The sequence below is a fragment of the Saccopteryx bilineata genome, chromosome 4 (genome assembly GCF_036850765.1).
Source record: "Saccopteryx bilineata isolate mSacBil1 chromosome 4, mSacBil1_pri_phased_curated, whole genome shotgun sequence".
NCBI lineage: Eukaryota > Metazoa > Chordata > Mammalia > Chiroptera > Emballonuridae > Saccopteryx > Saccopteryx bilineata.
In genome coordinates, this window is record NC_089493.1 from 287,091,213 (window position 1) to 287,108,532 (window position 17,320).

The 17,320-nt window shown below is 55.2% G+C and overlaps 2 protein-coding genes across 2 annotated transcripts in view; both read right to left on the bottom strand.

Annotated features, from left to right (window-relative positions):
• Positions 1-511: 511 nt before the first annotated feature.
• CLDN9 (claudin 9) lies at positions 512-1,991 on the bottom strand. The gene is made up of 2 exons (XM_066278319.1): positions 1,929-1,991; positions 512-1,757 (listed from the first exon to the last, which is right to left on the bottom strand). Exon 2 carries the CDS (start codon positions 1,565-1,567, stop codon positions 914-916), a length of 654 nt encoding a protein of 217 aa, XP_066134416.1. The 5' UTR covers positions 1,568-1,757; positions 1,929-1,991; the 3' UTR covers positions 512-913.
• Positions 1,992-8,531: 6,540 nt separating this feature from the next.
• GREP1 (glycine rich extracellular protein 1) overlaps positions 8,532-17,320 on the bottom strand; it is a 46,639-nt gene continuing 37,850 nt past the window's right edge. Inside the window, exons 50-57 of the mRNA XM_066276838.1 lie at positions 17,178-17,309; positions 16,598-16,639; positions 16,457-16,489; positions 15,987-16,049; positions 15,714-15,773; positions 15,120-15,164; positions 14,965-15,018; positions 8,532-9,238 (exon numbers count right to left, since the gene is read on the bottom strand). Coding sequence (XP_066132935.1) covers positions 8,532-9,238; positions 14,965-15,018; positions 15,120-15,164; positions 15,714-15,773; positions 15,987-16,049; positions 16,457-16,489; positions 16,598-16,639; positions 17,178-17,309 — 1,136 coding nt within the window. The remainder of the gene's footprint in view (positions 9,239-14,964; positions 15,019-15,119; positions 15,165-15,713; positions 15,774-15,986; positions 16,050-16,456; positions 16,490-16,597; positions 16,640-17,177; positions 17,310-17,320) is intronic.

Consider the following 17,320-nt stretch of genomic DNA (forward strand, 5'->3'; position numbering starts at 1 on the left):
ACCCCAGGGGCTCTTGAGCTTCAAGTGGCCTTGAGAAGAGCAGGTGATAAATTACCAAAACCCATCTACCTCTAAAGAGTCTGACCTCTGCCTCCGCCACCCTTGCCCCGGAGTTGCCTCCCAGCTGTGCTGTAGACCCCTGGCCATCTCTCCAGACCCTGCACACTTCTGCCATGCTACACCCACACTCACCAGTTTTTACTAAATAAAGTGCGTTTTGTTTTGTTACTTGTCATTAGTGTTGCTAAGAAGCTGCCGAGTTCCAGACTAGTGAGGTGAACATGAGCGACTTACCTCCTTTGTTGCTCCCCTGCCTAGCACGGCCTGAGGGAGGTTACCCACAAGTCAGGACCTGGACCAGACCTTGGCCCGACTGCCCTCCGGAAGCCACCTGGTCTTCCCTGCCCAATCACAGATCAAAGCAGCCAGAGGTACAAATACTCGATTTATTTTGGGACCTTGGGGCAGGGGAGTGGGCTAGACCTTCTGGCCTGGAGGAGACTGGCTTCTAGAGGACCTGGGTTCGGTGTCTGCATGCAGGTGGTGGCCAGGCTGGAGGGAACCAGCTCCAGGGCAGACAGCATGATCCCCCTTGCTTGAGTCAAAGAGCTACTGCCCTTTGGGTGAGGCCCAGGTTCCAGGGGCAGGGGAGGCCTTGGGAAGGGAAGGAGAGCCAACCTAGGTCCTGAACAGAAGAAAGCAACTGGTTGGGGGAGTCAGTGCAGATCTTGTTGAGGGTCTGGGCTCAGACAAGCCATCTGAGTCTAGCCCGGCAAACAGGCCTGTTGGGGGCTCTGGGAAGGTGGGTTTTGCCTGGGGGAGAAGTTGAGAGTAGAAGGCAGGGCTTAGAGGTCATCCAGCACAAAGTCAAGTCAAAGCTCTGAGCAGCAGGCTTCCAGGGACACCCTCCGCTTCACACGTAGTCTCTCTTGTCCATCCCCGAGGTTCCTGAGCGGGAGGGGATGGAATAGCCCAGTCTGGGTCCTCGGGGACGGTCCATCTGGGGTGGGGGGCACGTGCAGCAGAGAAGGCCCCCGCCCAGCATGAGCAGAGCAGCTGCGGCCCAACCCACGTAAAGGGAGGCCCCCAGCTCCCGCTTGAGGGCCTCAGCCACCAGGGGGTTGTAGAAGTCCTGGATGATGGCGTGGGCCGTCCAGCAGATAGGGATGAGAACCAGGATGCCTGACAGAAGGAGGATGACCCCCGCAGTGAGCACGATGCGGGCTTTGGCACCTTCGTCCTCCACGCAGGTGGTGCACTGGGCGCCGGTAATGGCCACCAGCAGGCCAAGCAGGGCCAGCAGGAGGGCGATGACACAGAGGGCTCGGGCAGCCTGCAGGTCCTGGGGCAGCGCCAGCATTGAGTCGTACACCTTGCACTGCATCTGGCCCGTGCTTTGCACCACGCAGGACATCCACAGGCCCTCCCACACCACTTGGGCCACTACGATGCTGTTGCCAATGAAGGCGGTCACCTTCCACAGGGGCAGGGCACAGGATACCAGGGTCCCTAGCCAGCCCAGCACAGCCAGGGTCATACCCAGGAGTTCTAGGCCAGCTGAAGCCATCTGCCTCCTCAGTTAGGTCTTCTCAACCCTTGATGGCTTGGTTAACTGATGAGTGGGTCAGATGCTGCCACGTAGGGTTCTCGGTGTCCGCCAGGAACAGGCAGTCAGTGTCCTCAGGCTGGGACAGTCTTCACATTTGTAGGTCTCTTACGAGGCACCTCCTCGCTCCGTGCCCCTCACAGGTGTGTCTCTGGCCCCCAACAAACACAAAATCTCACAGTCCTGCTAAGCTGAGTCACTGGTGTCCCCTCAACGCGCCCATCACCCATCAGTTGTGCAGTGGCTGCTTCTGCACCCCCCTGCAGTCCCGTCCAACCACTGCCTGACTGACCAGCTACACAGAACCTATCCTCCGACCCACCTTCAGACTCGGAGAGCCTCCTCCTGGCCGGTGCAAGTTCACGCTGCGCAGTGTACCCTTGCTGGGTGCCGCCTGGGGACTGCTGGCTCCTGGCTGCAGGCATGGGGGTTTTAAGGCCGAGGGAGGGGAGGAGCAGCCAGGCCAAGACTGGGGAGGCCTATGGGGAGTGGGCGGGGCTGAACGGGGGCGGGAGGGGGGGCACCTCAGGGTCACGGGGGAAGAGTAGGGAGGGCACACGTAACCAGGAAGATACAGTGGAAGAAAGAACATCCATGTCTGTGGGGACCCAGGGACAAAGGAATGCCGAGTCTGAGGATCAGCTTGGGAGAAGAAATAGGGGTCAAAACGTTACTGACTCAGGACAGAGAAGTGGGGGTGTTGGGGGAGCTGAGCCTCCACCCCAACCCTCCTCAACAGCTGCCCTTGCCCTCCCGGGTTTGATTCATTTCATGATGATGCAAACGTGCCCCAGCTCCCCCAGTATCAGTGCACCCCCTCCCGTCTGTACCCTGCCCCAGGACTCTAAGGAATTCGATCCGTCGCCTGTCTCAGCCCAGCGGCCCTGGCAGCTCCCGAGGGAGGGGCCCGCCCGCACTGTTTCCTAGGCGACAGGTGCCTGGCGCCTAGCTCAGGTAGCATCGTCCGGGCAACGGCCTAGAAAACCACCCCCTCACTTCTACCTTAGCTCAGGTATGCCCTCTCCACCCCCTCCACTGAAACTGGGGGCCAAGCTGAGCTGCCGTAAGTCCCTAGAGGCCAGGGGATAAAGAGTCTGTTGTGGAAGTGGGGGAGGGGCGCTCAGGGCCTGGGGTGGAAGGGGATGAGCAGCAGGGGCAGGAGCCTGGATGGTGAAGCCCAGGACCCCACTCTTGCCCATGGGGAAGAAGTGACCACTCTGCATGAGACAACACAGAAGAAGGCAACAGGGCTTAGGCCCAAGTGACTCAGGTTCCCCTGAGTCCTGCCTCACAGTCCTCAGGAAAAACCTTCTCCTCAAGAGCCTTTGTGTGTGTGTGTGGGGGGGGGGGTCACATGGGAGTCACACAGACCATGGCTCAAATCCTGCCCCACAACCTGGGACAGATCATGGAAGGTCAAGGTCCTTAACCTCCTTGGATCAAAGACCCCTTTGAGAAACATCCTGAGACCCACAAACATGAGCCCCTTATTTTGGGGTGGGGTTATGAACTTCCTCAAGCCCCTTCCTGGGTGCTAAGAACTAAGAATTGTGTGAAAAGGGAGGGGGCTGATGAAAATTCTACTTTCTAGGGTGGTTGGGAGCACTGTCAAAGGTAGCCCTCACCTGGAAAAGCCTCTCACCTCCATGTCTCCTGACTCCCACAACAGGTGCTAGGGAGAGCTGGGAGGACCCCATACACTCTCCTGGTCATTGCACCACTCCACAGTCCCGGGGGCGGAGAGGGCACCTGGTGCTTCCTGACCTGCTCAGTGGGGCTTGCTTTATAAATGGTTCTAACTTCAGGTTGGTGCATTGCTCTGGGAGTGGGTTTCAGGATATTTTTGTAAAAGACATTTATGCTTTCATCAGATTTGCAAAGGGGTGGTTGACTCCGAAAAGCTTGAGAACACTTTCCCCTAGGATAGGGAGACTGAGGCCAGAGCTAATCAGTGGGTCTACAGGTGGGCTCCTGTGGTTGGGGCATCCTCTGCACCTGGTGCCTTCCTACAGGGCCCCATGGCAGTGCTGCCCAGTACGAGGGGCTGAGCTGTTGGCCCCTGGATGCCTGAAGACGGTGAGGAGACTGTTGATGACAGCAGGCTGTGATGGGCGCAAGGCATCTTGGGTTGGGTCTGTCCAGCTCCTCCAGCTCCTGAGGCTTCACTCTGCACAGGGAGAGGGGCGCTGAGAAGGGCAGATAGAAACAAGCGGTCAGTGGGCTCCCTCTGTGATCTGCAGGGCTGCCAGGAATCCAGCCCCACAGGTTTGGGCAGGTGTCAGGCAGACTCAGCAAACCTGGGTCTCTGGAAGGGCCCACTGACCTGCTGACAAGGCCTCCCATTCTGGGTAACCCCAGCCCAGGACCTTTTGGGTCCCCCAGGCCGAGAGCAACAATCTACCCCCTACCTTGGCCATAGGGTGACCAACTCACTCCGATTTGCCCGGGACATTCTGGTTTGAGTATGGAGTCCTGCGTCCTGAGGGAACCAGGACTGTTGGTCAGCCTGCAGTTGGGCCTTGCTTCCAGGTCCAACCAGTTCCACAGGCAGCTCGGCAGCTCTAAGCCCCCAAGGCTGCCGCAGGCTCTGGTGCGCTGCTGCACAAACTGGGTAATCATAGTGCCCCCAGACGGCACTAAGAGGACTCTTACTCTTTTTAGATCTCAGTCCTTTGGCCCCAAATCTCTATACTCAGGCAGGAGGGGACACCGCCCTTCCCCAGCACTGCAAGGGGCTGGCCAGCCACAAGGGAGGTGGGCATTCAGAGGATGAATAAACTCCTCCTCTCACTCCTCCACTTCCAGAGACCAGTCCCTGCCGGAGGTGCCCCCAGGGTGACCAGGAAGCTTCAGCTTCCTTCCACCTGTTGCCCACTTTTCCCTTTGATAAGGTGCCTGCCTAGAGGGAGAGTAAAAGTAGGGAAATTTGTCAAGAGAACTAGGAGAGACAGGAAGGGGATGGTTAGAGGAGCTGCCACGGAGGGGGGGGGGCGTGGCAGAGCAACTAGGCAGGAATATGTTTCCTACCCTCAGACCTCCTTGGAAAGAGGCCAGGAGGCCCCAAGCCCTCTCTTAGGTACCCTGCCTGGTCCACCGGGATTCAGCTGGATCTGAAAACTAAAGGGTTAAGGTTGGAGCCTGAAGCTGGGACTGTGGTGGGCCTGGAATGTCATTGATATGGAGAGCCAGGACCCCCACCGAAGTTAGCATCTCAATGGCACTTTAACACATCCTCTCGAATCCCTACCCCCATCTGCCTCCACTCTGGAAAGAGGTGGGCTAGGAAAACATTCATTCCCCAGCAAGCTTCCTAGGAAGGAAACCCAGGCAGGGGGAGTCCTTGCCTTCCTTCAGCCCCTTCAGGGGTGACAGACCTGGACCTGGTCTTTGTTCTCTGGGAGGGTGAAGGGACAGGGATGATCAGGTGGGCAGAAGAAACCAAGCCTGTTTAGATCGGGGTAAAGTGGAAGTGGTTAAACTCCAATCCCATCATCTGTCTCACTCTTTTAGAGAGGAAGTGTGGGCCAATGATAAAGGAGAATTAGTGGTCACCATAGCCACTGCGGTGCTAGAACGGGCCTGGGGGTGTGCTTGGAAGCTACACAACCCCAAGGGCATCACCTACTGTTTTGGGGAAGCGCCTGAGGCCCTGGTGTTATAGGTAGAAAAGCCAGTCCAGGTTTCTGAACCAAAAGGTGTGGATCTAATCTTGAGATCCCACAAGAATTCTCACCAGTTTTTTTTCATTTTTATTTTTTCATTTTTCCGAAGCTGGAAACGGGGAGGCAGTCAGACAGTCTCACCAGTTTTACAACCCCCATTTTACAGACATAGAAACAAGCTAAGGAAATGTGGTCTAAGTGTACATGAATGAAACAGCAAGACTGATACAACCCCAGACCCTGACGTCAATGCCCAGGTCTGGGCAAGTCCCCAGCTCCATGCTCCATACCCCCAGCACAGCGGGGTTGGGGTGGGGGGAAGCTGGGCCTCCTGGTGCCTTTCTCTGAAGGCATCACAGCAGGGCTGCCCAATGGCTGCACCTCACGTGTGCCACCCTTCCTATATCCTGCCCCCAGAGCCAGCTATCCCCTCTTTTCCCCATCCCTAGAAGCTCCCTGTGCTGAAAGTCTCTGCAGAGACTTCTGGAGTTATTCCACAGTAAACCACCCTCAACCCTGGCTACTTTCACCAGGTCTGTGTCCTTGATGTAGAGAGAACTGGTGTTTGCTTACCACCTGCCAGCAGGCAGCTTACTGGACCTTAGGGTCAGACCTGGTGTCAACCCCATTTTAGGGCCTCACTTGCCAAGTCACAGCTGCCTTAACCTCAGGTGCCTCCTGGCTGTAAAATGAAGTCTGCTCTGCTTACCTCCAGAGTCACCAAAGGCATTTGCCCAGGCTGCCAGCCCCTCATACACCTTGGGGATCACTGTAAGTATTGACAAGTGTGTTTTATCAAGAGTATAATGGTGGTTTCACTTGTAAACCTGGGCAGACTCCATTGATTGGGTAGCAATTCACTTTATTATCAGTCTTGTCAGCTTTTAACCAGCAGCAGTTATCCAGCTGGAGTTCTGTGGGTGGTTTGTTCTTTCCTTTTAAACACTGTCTTCTTGAAGGATACACATTGTTGCCTGACCAAGTGGTGGCGCATCATGCTGGGATGCAGAGTACCCAGGTTTGAAACCCCGAGGTCACTGGCTTGAGCACAAGCTCACCAGCTTGAGCGCAGAATCATAAACATGAAACCATGGTCACTGGCTAGAGCCCAACAGTTGCTGGCTTGAAGCCCAAAGTCGCTGGCTTGAAGCTCAAGGTCACTGGCTTGAGCAAGGGGTCATTCGCTCTGCTGTAGCCCCCTGGTCAAGGCATATATGAGAAAGCAATCAATGAACAAGTAAGGTGCTGCAACAAAGAACTGATGTTTCTCATCTCTGTCACACAAAAAGATACACATTGTCTTGTTTTTCCTGTTTACTGTCTGATTCTTAGCTGAGAGGAGAGGAGGACTACAGGATCTAAGCAGGGTAAAGGAAGCAGCAGGCCAGCAGGAATGAGAACTCTGCCATAATTCAACAGAGGGGAAAGACTACCACTCTATTTCCTTCCTGTACCAGTGAGAGCTTTATCATGGTGGTAGTACCTTAGGCTCTTGCCTGGGGACTCATGGACACTCAAGGCTCCAGGTCAGCAAACACAGTAAGGGAAGTTGGGAAGACAGCTCAGCAGGTGGGCCAGCCCCCAAAGGAGAGGACACTACCTATATGGACTGGATGGTAGCCTCCCAATGCGGGGTGGCCGTAAACCCTGGAACCTATGAGTGTGGCCTTATTTGAAAAAAGGGTCTTTGGCCCTGGCCGGTTGGCTCAGCGGTAGAGCGTCGGCCTGGCGTGCGGGGGACCCAGGTTCGATTCCCGACCAGGGCACATGGGAGAGGCGCCCATTTGCTTCTCCACCCCACCCCGTCCTTCCTCTCTGTCTCTCTCTTCCCCTCCTGCAGCCGGGGCTCCACTGAAGCAAAGATGGCCCAGGCGCTGGGGATGGCTCCTTGGCCTCTGCCCTAGGCGCTGGAGTGGCTCTGGTCGCAGCGGGGCGACGCCCTGGAGGGGCAGAGCATCGCCCCTGGTGGGCGTGCCAGGTGGATCCCGGTCGGTCAGGCGCATGCGAGGGTCTGTCTGACTGTCTCTCCCCGTTTCCAGCTTCAGAAAAATACAAAAAAAAAAAAAATTAAAAAAAAAAAAAGGGTCTTTGCAGATGTAGTACGGTTAAGAATCTCATCATTTTGGATTTAGGGTGGGCCCTATGTCCCATAACAGGTGTCATCAGAAAGAAAGCAGGGAGATTTGAGACACAGACATGGGGGAGAAGGTCGTGTGAAGATGGAGGCAAGATTGGCGTGATCTGACCACAAGCCAAGGATTGCCAGGAGCCCCCAGAAGCTAGTAGGAAACATAGGTCTGTGACATCCTGATTTTGGACTTCTGGCTTCCAGAGCTAGGAGAGAAGCAACCCAACTTGTGGTGACTTGCTACAACAGCCAGGAAAATTCATACACTGCCTTTCTTGCTGGTAGGTCCCAGGATCTCAGAGGGTGCCCTCCCCCACCCGCTATCATGGTCCAGTTGGCTTCCTGATACTGCTCGCCAGCGGCTACAGAAGAGCCCATTGAGATAGGACGTCTGCCTGGTTACCTGAGCCCAAGCCACCTGAGTAACAAAGAGAACTTTATTCTGAGTTGTAGTATGCTGGGGAGAAACTGGCAGTGAAGGGCAGGTGAAGATGGGATAAGAACAGGGGCTTCCTCTCATGACTCACCCTGGGAGCTTTTCTGTCCTGTGGGGATGACCTCACAGCCCTTGCTCTCAGGCCCAGTATCGATGTCCAACACTGCTGTCTCGTTGATGTGCCCAGGCACTGGGGACCCCTGGATCTATTTCAGTTGAAAGTATGACTTAAGACTTGGGAGGCAGGATCAGATTCCAAGAAACCATACAGACCTAAGTGGAGGAGGGCCTTAGCAATGGCATTTAAGCTCTTTATAAAGAGAAAATGAGACATTTTGGGTCCCTCAGCTAAAGCATTTTAACTTTTTGTTTTCATTTCCTCAAGCCACGTGTTGTGGGCCCCCAGCCCCACCTGCCCTGATCACCAGTCAGCTTATCAGCACAGGGGATGAGTTACATTCTCAAATAACCAGGCAAGAGGCTTGCTGTAGCGGAGGAGAAAATGGAATAAATGAGTTTATTCTCAGACTTGCTGCTTTCTCCCCCCAGAACCTGGGCTTCTCCTCTAGCATCCCCCTCTTCCCCAAGCCGAGCTCTGACCCACGCCTTTTGAATCTGCCCATAGGGAAGGCGGCGAGAAGCACAGCCCTGTGCCCAGGTAGGGCTGCCTACCCATCCGTCCGCAGGAGGGCTGAGCTGTCAACAGGGCGGCAACAAGAAAAAGTGCGGTGGCGGCAAAGACGGCGGCAGGGGCGGGGGAAAGTGGGGCATTGACCAGGGGTCACTGGGCACCGGCGGCGCCAGCAGGCTGAAGGGCGAAGGCTGTGTGGGCAGCGGCGGCAGCGGCTGCGGGGGCGGCTCGGCTATTAGCGGCGGGCGGCCGCGCGCCCCCATGGGCCCCGGGGTGGCAGCAATCGCGGTCTCCGGCAGCGGCGGCAGCGGCTGGTGCGCGGACGGCGGCGCGGGCGCAGGCAGGCGTGGCATGTTCTGCAGGGAGAGAGAGGCGGCGGGCGGCGCCGGCACGCAAGCCTCGGGCGGCAGCTCCGGCAGCGCCCGGTGGGCGCCGGGGCCCCAGGGCGCCAGCGACTCAGGCCGCAGCGGGAGCGCGGGTAGCGGAGGCAGCTCGGCCAGGGCGAGCGCCGAGGGTGGCGGGGGCCCGGGTCTCAAGCCAGGAGGCAGACCGGGTAGCGGCGGGTGCGGCAGTGTCGGCGCGGGCGGCGGGGTCCGCGATAGCGAAGCGCGGGCCCGACTCAGCCGCGAGTGGGTGCGGGAGCGGGCGAGCCGCGGGTGCGAGCGGGAACGGGGGAGCCGAGCCGCCAGCTTGGCGGTGGTGATGGTCGTCGCCGCCGCCGCCGTCAGTGTCCTCGCCACTCCTCCAGCGCCCCGCTCGCGCTGCCCGCCACCACCTCATCCCTCCCGCTGGAGGCCACGCAGCGTACGGCAGAGCCCTAGGCCAATTGGAGCCACGCGCCGCTGCATTCCAGCCAATCAAGAGCCAGTGCGCTTACCGTGTATGCTACTCTCTTTCAGAGGGCCTGAGATATCTAGCAGCCAATCAGAGGCAGCAGCGCTCTGTGTCTCTGGTCCCAGCCAATCACTGTGTCCCCCGGTTCCGCTGTCTCTAAGACCTACTAATAATCCCCCAGACCTGTCCCGGCGTAGGCGCGGTAGACTCCCCCCCGCCGGCCGCCGGGTGCCGCCTCCCTCCAGCGGTCAAGGAGGAGACTGTATGGTTCTCTTCTTTTTAGGTTTGCCCTTAGTGATTCCGGACTGTTGTGCCTGTATGTGGGTCAAGATCTACGCAGTTTCCGTTAAGTTATCTTAAAGAACAGATAAAAATATCAATTCAAAAAACAAAGCATTTGTTAACGTGGCTAAGAATAGTTTTACATGACAGATGGGTGAAAATTACTAAAAAAAAAAAAAAAAAAAAAAGGTCAATCTATTTAAAATCGGTATATAGAAACCTTTATAACAATATTATAACATTTCTAGGTGGGTTAGGAAGGAAGGGCTTTGTGGCTCCCGTGCCCAGATATTGGCTCTTAATCCTGATCACAAGTAAAGAGATGATGTGGTTTATTCCATGACGTGGGGAAGAGAAATGTACGATGAGACAATTTGGAAATTTTTAGACTCAGTTCTGTGAAAAAGCAAAAGTCTATAATGATTCTCAAATAGAATAAAGTCAAATGAGATGAGCTGAAAGAGATTAGGCTGGAATTCCAATAATGTTTACAGAATCGCCTAAAGGTTGATTCACCCAAACCCATGTGCAAACTGCAATGATGTTTTGGTCCCCCCTGTTACTGTAAACCAGGCCATAAAGACGAGCTGAATTCCTCAAAGAGTGTCAAGTCTTTATTCAACTTGAATTAACTTTATTCAACTTGAATTCTTCACCAGATTGCAAGAAAAGGTGTGGGTTTGGAAAGACTCAATACACAAAGGGTTGGTAGAAACATCCTGGGACTAGACCAGGGGTCCCCAAACTTTTTACAAAGGGGGCCAGTTCACTGTCCCACAGACCGTTGGAGGGCTGGACTATAGAAAAAACTATGAACAAATCCCTATGCACACTGCACATATCTTATTTTAAAGTAAAAAAACAGAACGGGGCCTGACCTGTGGTGGCACAGTGGATAAAGTGTCGACCTGGAAATGCTGAGGTCGCCAGTTCAAAACCCTGGGCCTGCCTGGTCAAGGCACATATGGGAGTTGATGCTTCCAGCTCCTCTCTCTCTCTCTCTCTCTCTCTCTCTCTCTCTTTCTCTCTCTCTCCCTCTCCTCTCTAAAATGAATAAATTTTAAAAAAATTAAAAAAAAACAGAACGGGAACAAATACAATATTTAAAATAAAGAACAAGTAAATTTAAATCAACAAACTGACCAGTATTTCAATGGGAACTATGGGCCTGCTTTTGGCTAATGAGATGGTCAATGTCTGGTTCCATATTTGTCACTGCTAGCTGTAACAAGTGATATGAAGCACTTCCGGAGCCGTGATGCGTATGTGCCGCATCACTGGAAGTAGTACTGTACGTGAGCGATGTCGTGCTTTGCTGCGCGGCCACATACAGTACTCCAGGAGCACAGGATGTGGCTGCTGACCACCAATGAAAGAGGTGTCCCTTCCGGAAGTGCCGCGGGGCTGGATAAATGGCCTCAGGGGACTGCATGCGCCTGCAGTCCGGTCCATAGTTTGGGGACCCCTGGACTAGACAGTCTCTGGGTCAAAGTTCAGAATAGTGGGTCAGTCCCCAGTTGTGCAACCTCCATTCCAGATCCATCCTAGGAGAGTCATTTGCTTCTGCATTTGTAATCATTAGTTGAGAAAATAAAGTGATCCATAGCGCTGATGCTGATAGTGGTTTAGTAACTTTTTAAAAAGATGCTTAAAAATATTCAGTAATCCGAGATATCAAATGTCTGGTTTATTCATTTTCCAGGAGTGCTTAGGAAGATGTTACTGGCTGGATCTGCATCCCCACCTCCATTAAGACATCAAGTAGAGTATGTATGTAATTGTTTGAAATGCCTAAGGGAATTGAATTAATCAGGTTTGTAAAGCATATATAATATTTAGAGGGGTCATCAACCTATCAAATTTATAATCTAGGCCCTGGCCGGTTGGCTCAGCAGTAGAGCGTCGGCCTGGCGTGCGGGGGACCTGGGTTCGATTCCCGGCCAGGGCACATAGAAGCGCCCATTTGCTTCTCCACCCCCCCCTCCTTCCTCTCTGTCTCTCTCTTCCCCTCCTGCAGCCAAGGCTCCATTGGAGCAAAGATGGCCCGGGCGCTGGGGATGGCTCCTTGGCCTCTGCCCCAGGCTCTAGAGTGGCTCTGGTCGCGGCAGAGCGACGCCCCGGAGGGACAGAGCATCGCCCCCTGGTGGGCAGAGCGCTGCCCCTGGTGGGCAGAGCGTCGCCCCTGGTGGGCGTGCCGGGTGGATCCCGGTCGGGCGCATGCGGGAGTCTGACTGTCTCTCCCCGTTTCCAGCTTCAGAAAAATACAAAAAAAAAAAAAAAAAAATTATAATCTAGCTCTGACTGGATAGCTCAGTTGGTTGTAGCATCATCCTGAAGTGCAGAGGTGCCAGTTCAATCCTCAGTCAGGCACATACAGGAACAGATGTTCCTATCTCTCTCTTGCTCTCTCCCTTCCTCTCTCTAAAGCCAATAAAAGTAAACATTTTTATTTTATTTTATTTTTTTTTTAATTTTTTTGTATTTTTCTGAAGTTGGAAATGGGGAGGCAGTCTGACAGACTCCCGCATGCGCCCGACCGGGATCCACCCGGCATGCCCACCAGGGGGCGATGCTCTGCCCATCTGGGGCGTCGCTCTGTTGCAACCAGAGCCATTCTAGCGCCTGAGGCAGAAGCCATGGAGCCATCCTTAGTGCCCAGGCTAACTGTGCTCTAATGGATCCTTGGCTGCGGGAGGGGAAGAGAGAGACAGAGAGGAAGGAGAGGGGGAGGGGTGGAGAAGCAGATGGGCGCTTCTCCTGTGTGCCCTGGCTGGGAATTGAATCTGGGACTCCCGCACGCCAGGCCAACGCTCTACCACTGAGCCAACCGGCCAGGGCTAAAAGTAAACATTTTTAAAAATTTATGGCCCTGGCTGGTTTGTTCAGTGGATAGAGCATCAACTCAGTGTATGGATGCCCTGGGTTCCATTCCTGGTGAGGGCACAAGAGAAGCCACCATCTGCTTCTCTCCCCTCCCGCTCCCCCCTTCTCTTCCTCTTTTCCTCCTGTAGCCAGTGGCTTGATTGGTTAAATTCACCAGGTGCTGAGGATAGCTCAGTTGGTCTGAGCATATCAACCTCAGGTGCTAAAAATAGCATGGTTGATTCCAGCATTGGCCATAGACAGGGCTTGCTGGTTGGAGTGCATGTGGGAGTCTGTCTCATTATCTCCCCTTGTCTCACTTAAAAAAAAAGAAGAAAATTTATAATCTAATTGAACATTAATCAAAGAATGTGAAAGCCAGTTTTACAACCAAATTATAAAATTAATCAGTACAATGTCCAGAAACAAGTACAAAGGCTTAAGGAAAATGAAACTTTAGTTTAATAACTTTAATAAATTGATTATAAATTAAGACTCAAATAAGGCCCTAGCCAGAGAGCTCATTTGGTTGGAGCATTGCCTCAATATGTCAAGGTTGCAAGTTAGATCCCTAGTCAGAGCACATATGGCAATCAACCAATGAATGCATAAATAGATGGCGCAAATTGATGTTTGTCTCTCTCTCTTCCATTCTCTATAAAATAATTTTTTTTTTTGTATTTTTTTTTTTTCTGAAGCTGGAAACAGGGAGAGACAGTCAGACAGACTCCCGCATGCGCCCGACTGGGATCCACCCGGCACGCCCACCAGGGGCTACGCTCTGCCCACCAGGGGGCGATGCTCTGCCCCTCCAGGGCGTCGCTCTGCCGCGACCAGAGCCACTCTAGCGCCTGGGGCAGAGGCCAAGGAGCCATCCCCAGCGCCCAGGCCATCTTTGCTCCAATGGAGCCTTGGCTGCGGGAGGGGAAGAGAGAGACAGAGAGGAAGGAGGGTGGGGGGTGGGGGGTGGAGAAGCAAATGGGCACTTCTCCTATGTGCCCTGGCCGGGAATCGAACCCAGGTCCCCCGCACGCCAGGCTTATGCTCTACCGCTGAGCCAACCGGCCAGGGCTATAAAATAATTCTTTAAAAAATAAACAGTTGCTTATTCTTTTTTTTTTTAAGTGAGAGGAGGGGAGATAGACAGATTCCTGCACGCGCCCTGACCAGGATCCACCTGGTGACCCAATCTGGGGCCGATACTCAAATCAACTGAGCTATCCTCAGTGCCCCAGGCTGACACTTGAACCAATTGAGCCACTGGCTGTGAAAGGGGAAGAGAGAGAGAAGGGAGAGAGAGAGGGGGAAGAAGCAGATGGTCATTTCTCGTGTGTACCCTGACCAGGGATCGAACCCAGGATGTTCACATGCCAGGCCGACACTCTATCCACTGAGCCAACCAACCAGAGCCAACAGATGCTAATTTTTTTTTTTTTTGTATTTCTCTGAAGCTGGAAACAGGGAGAGACAGTCAGACAGACTCCCGCATGCGCCCAACCGGGATCCACCCGGCACGCCCACCATGGGGCGACGCTCTGCCCACCAGGGGGCGATGCTCTGCCCATTCTGGGCGTCGCCATGTTGTGACCAGAGCCACTCTAGCGCCTGAGGCAGAGGCCATAGAGCTATCCCCAGCGCCCGGGCCATTTTTGCTCCAATGGAGCCTTGGCTGCGGGAGGGGAAGAGAGAGACAGAAAGGAAGGCGCGGCGGAGGGGTGGAGAAGCAAATGGGCGCTTCTCCTGTGTGCCCTGGCCGGGAATCGAACCTGGGTCCTCTGCACGCTAGGCCGACGCTCTACCGCTGAGCCAACCGGCCAGGGCAGATGCTAATTCTTTAAAAAAACAAAAAACAACAACAACAAAAAACCAAAACAACACAAATAAAGCACAAGTCCCCTAACTCCTTAACTTGGGTATGGCTCCCTCACTAGTTTGTTACCAAAGGATGCCCCCTCTCCAAGGGCAGGCCTGAATCCATTCTGTTCTCATGGTCTGTCCCATCAGAGCAAAACTGCTGGCACACAGCCACATTGTTGGAAGGAAGGGAGGAAGGGAGGGAGGGAGGAAGGGAGGACAGGGTGGAGGCTGTAGGCCACCCTAACCCCAGGCAGCCAACCCCTACCCTCAACCCCTGCCATGGCACACAGAGGCAAATAGGGAAGCACATTGCCTTTATTAATACTTCTAGCCCACAGGACACCTCAGGCCAGAGACTAAGCCCAAGGGTCTGGCCATCCTTGCAAAGCAGACCGGGCTCCAGCAGAGACGCTCAGGATGAGCAGTGGATCAGCTCAGGTGCTCAGCACTTCCCATGAGAGCAAAGGCCTGAGAAGAGGCAGAGCAGAGCCCTGGTGAGGCGCCCGTTCCTACCTCTTGGGGGGAACTGAGCCCTCTCTCTCCTCTGATCTCTGAGGTTAGTTACTCAGTAGTCACCGACACAAGGTATGAGAGACTGCCATCCCTCCCAAGGGAAGCCCGAAGGGGTGACAGTGGTGGCATGAAGAAAGTGGGGGACACTCTCACCTCCATAGCCATTTTCCACTGGGCCGCTGCTGCCTCTTTTCACCTCAAGGCCCCCTAAGGTACAGACAGACAAGCCATGGGACCTGGGCCACAGAACTCTGAGTGCTCCTGCTCCCCCCAGCTTCACCCCAGGCCTTGGGAGACCCCCCACTCACCAAAAGGCCTGGGGCCCAGCTCTGGCCTCAGCTGCCCATAGGGCCCTAGGGAGAAGTACAAAAGAGGGGAGCGCTGAGTCCCCCCAATGGCCCTTGTTCTATCTGTTACCTCCCACCTTAGCCTAGGTTCCAGGATCATACTCAGGACCCCTGCTCCACCTATCCCTCCTCTAGTCCCATCCATTCTGGCCCCCTTCACACTCCCACCACCATGAATGTCCCTTCCATCTCTGAAGGGCAATAGGATGGGCCTGGCCCCAGGACCCAGCTCCTTAAAGTCACCCTTTACCCTCCACACAATGTTCTTCCACATACCCCATTACCTGGCTGGCCTGCGACCTCTGGATATGCACCTATGGCCCCATATCCAGACTTCAAGGTGGCCCCCCAAGGCTGGAGGGAGGGCCAAGGAGAGCCCCTCACAGCCTCGGTCTGACCTGCAAAAGGAAAGCTGGCGTGGAAACGCCTGCCCACTGGACCTGGGCACCCAGCATGCCCCAGTCTGCCAGGAGCCTCAGAGCGCCCCAGCCACTTGGCCTGGTCCCTACAGCCCTTGCCAGAGTTCACTCTGCTCCCTGAACTCTCATTTCTTACCATTTCCTTCAGAGGCTGGAGCTGCGACTTTGGGGTACACCAGAGCTTCCCCGCCATACCCTGCAAGAGATCCATGCGATTCATTCCTGGCTAGTCCCTGGATGTCCCTTTACCCCAAACCCCCTGCACTGTCCCCTGGGTCCAACTCACCATCCCTAAAGCCATTGGCCCCAGGGAACCCAGGAGGAGGAAAGAGATCAGAGGCATGAGCAGCCCCTGAGCCTGGCGCCCCTCCCCACCCCCACCCCCACCCCCACCCCCACCCCCAGGCACCTGGCTGCAGGAGGGCCTCAGAGAAGACACCAGCTCCCAGACCACCATTCCTGTAACTAAAACCTGCAGGAGAGAGATTTGACGGGCTGGGGGGGGGGGGGGAGATGGCATTGGGGAAGCCAGAGTGACCAGTTCATGGAGAGAAAGACAGACTGACACTGAGGCCACCTAGATGGCACCTCTCACATCTCACACCCTCCTCCCCTCAGCAAGCTAACCCTGTACAACCTTCTGGAAGCCTTCCCTGACTCCTCTCTGGCTGGCTCCCTTTCCACCTGGCCTGTCTGTCACTGTACCCTCACCTGACGTGGTATCGCACCTGGCTCTGGTCACCGTTAGAGCCCAGTACGTAGTAAATATGCACTGGGCGAACAAGGAAAGAGGCAGACGTGACAGAGATAGCAACAAGGAGGGCTCGCCACGAGGGAGGCACCAGCTCCTGCCCAAGATGAGGGCCCTAGGGGGCTCACCAACTTTCTGAGGCTTGAGGCCATCACCAAAGCCTGGAGTAGAAAAAATGGGGGTCAGAGATGGGTGTGTGTGTCCTAAAGAGCCGCAAGGGGTGGGGATGGGATGGGAGGAAGAATAGTCCAGGGGAAGGGCCTCCTCACCCAGCTCCGCTCCTGGTCCGTAGCCACTCAAAGGGCGGTACACTGTGGGGAGAGTGGAGGATGGTGGGCGGACCCAGACTTCCCCAAGCACGGATCTTAGGGACTCTGAGGAGGAGGGGGGCTCTTTCTATCCACAGGAGAAGGAATCAGAAGACGTGTTTAGGAAGCAGCAAGAGAGAGGGAGGATAGACTCAGGAGGGACCTTCCTGGGCTGGAGAGCTGAGGCAGCCTGGGAATGAGGGGTGGGGGAGTGGCCCAGATCCAGCATGGGGACACAGGCAGACGACTTATACCTGCTTTCTGAGGTCTCAGGCCCCACTGGATGGCTGGCGTTGGTGCTAGGAAGAAGCCAGGGGACAGGAGTGAGCTCAGGGCCAGGCAGGCTAGGACTTGGGGGAGCTGCCACGTTGGGGGTGACAGGGGGTCTCAGGGCCAGAGTTCAGGCTTTTCTTCCTGGCTCACAGCAAGCCTCAGTCTTGGCTGAAGAATGGGCATGTGGGCTTCTGAGCAGCCCAGCCAGACTCGGTCCCTCCTGGGACCAGGCATACCACCCCTCCCATCGCCCCTACTGCACACTGACCTGGGAACTTGCCATTCTGCACTGGGGGAGGGGGCTGGGATTTGGGGCCCCAGCCACCTGCTTTCCCAGAAGGGGCCCCCGGAGTGGGAAGCCTGGGGAGAAGCAATGGAGGAGCCTTCCCATTGCAGGGACCTAGATGGGAG

What these genes read in the sequence shown, in the direction of transcription:
- CLDN9 (XM_066278319.1), bottom strand. Translation starts at nt 1,567, where the DNA reads ATGGCTTCAGCTGGCCTAGAACTCCTGGGTATGACCCTGGCTGTGCTG.